At 37.1% G+C, this 1,727-nt stretch overlaps 1 protein-coding gene across 1 annotated transcript in view; it reads right to left on the minus strand.

Moving 5' to 3' along the window:
* Positions 1 to 16: 16 nt before the first annotated feature.
* LOC103154745 (adhesion G protein-coupled receptor F5-like) overlaps positions 17 to 1,727 on the minus strand; it is a 7,975-nt gene continuing 6,264 nt past the window's right edge. The window contains exon 7 of the mRNA XM_007576143.2: positions 17 to 201. Within this exon, the coding sequence (XP_007576205.2) occupies positions 17 to 201 (185 nt within the window). The remainder of the gene's footprint in view (positions 202 to 1,727) is intronic.

Below are 1,727 nucleotides of genomic sequence, written 5' to 3' on the forward strand. Positions count from 1 at the left end.
ATTCCAACAGGGGACTTTAAAGGATTTCCCATGATGCTCCTCTGTTACCTGTAGACAGGTCAAGTTGTGTGACATTCACTGTTGGACTCTGGGTTAGAAAATTGCTGCCATTGCTCAGCAGGTTTCTAAGGAAGTCCACTGTTGTGATGTCCGTTAGATTCAGCTCCAGATCGATCACATATTCAGTTTGAACCAGCAGCTCTGGAAGGCAGTGGAAACAGGATTTATGTTTGTTTTTTTATGCTCGTTAATAGACCTCAAAAGAACAAACTTGATGCATTACACATTCGCTCTTGTTTAACCAAAGGTATCTAGAATTTAAAAAAAGTAACACATTTGGAAAAGTCATTAAGTTCTAATGAAAGGAAGCAAACACATTTTTACCAATAATGTCTGCATGCCATTGGCTGGGAAGCATCACATGATCTCATGAGAAACCTGTTTAGCTACAAGTATATGAACTCTCTGACACATTGGCATTCATGGATTTATCAAATGCATTCAGTGTAAAAGAAAAAAAAGTCTTCTCAGTATTTGGCCTGGTTTCAACAAACTCGTGGCACTTTGGAAACAATATCTTGTCTTCTGAAAAATAAAATATATAATTTTTTACCTAAATATATATCATGATCTGTGTTTTTATTTCATTTCAGGTCTTGCCATGTCGAGTAATTATGACCATCTTCCCATATCAGTCTATCCCTTTGTATTTATTTTATTAGTTTATTACTGTATTTTGCTCTGTGTGCATTTCTATTGAGTTTCCTTAGATTAGTGTAAGGGAAACCTCCCTTGATCTAATGTAACACCTGTTACAACACTGGAAACACTCCCAGAAGGCCTACGCACTGAAAAGTGCTGGTACTGGTGCATGCTGGCCAACTTAAACAATGAGAAAATGCGTCCAAGATTTTCTGATAAAAACCTTCCTCACATCTTCATTTTTGCTGGTATTGGCCTACGTGAGGCCAGTTTCAGTAAAACATTTTATTGTTCTTTATTTTTTTCATTTCTGCTTTCTACTGGCACCCATTCAGATACAGACATTCCTTAAATTCTCTGCAACATTGCTGAAACTAGTTTGTTTAGGAAATATGATTTATGCAAAGACAAAGACATTTTAGATAGACCTAAAAATTTGAGATGAAATTTTTAAATGCATTCTTCAGTTAATTTAAATGAACACATATTGACAATCCCACACTTTTCCTGTCCATTATGTGTTTTTGTTTTTGTTTGTGGCTGTGCTGCATTTCAATCTTACCTGGAGTGTGTGTTGTAGCAGGACATGATGTAAAGTCTGTAAAGAAAATAATTCAAATGCACATTATGAATGAACCTCATGAAGCAGCGAAATAAAAATGAGCGAGCTTTTCTTTTTAGCAGATCAACACAGTAAAAACAAATAAAGGGATTTGAAGGTTGTATTGAACAACTCACTGTATTGATCCTCAGACTGGCAGTACTGTCCATCAGCAGGAATGCCACTGATGCAGCCACATGTGTCACCAGTGATGTTGTCACATGATCCATATGTTACACACTGGTCACATGGCCAACGAAACTGATCCTCACATCTGCACTGGTAATCACCACTGATTGGAGAACACACTGCAGGAAACAAACATTTAATGAATCAATATTCCAACAGGGGACTTTAAAGGATTTCCCATGATGCTCCTCTGTTACCTGTAGAGAGGTAAAGCTGTGTGACATTCACTGTCGGA

The sequence above is a fragment of the Poecilia formosa genome, unplaced genomic scaffold, assembly GCF_000485575.1.
Source record: "Poecilia formosa unplaced genomic scaffold, Poecilia_formosa-5.1.2 Scaffold398, whole genome shotgun sequence".
Taxonomy (NCBI): Eukaryota; Metazoa; Chordata; class Actinopteri; order Cyprinodontiformes; family Poeciliidae; genus Poecilia; species Poecilia formosa.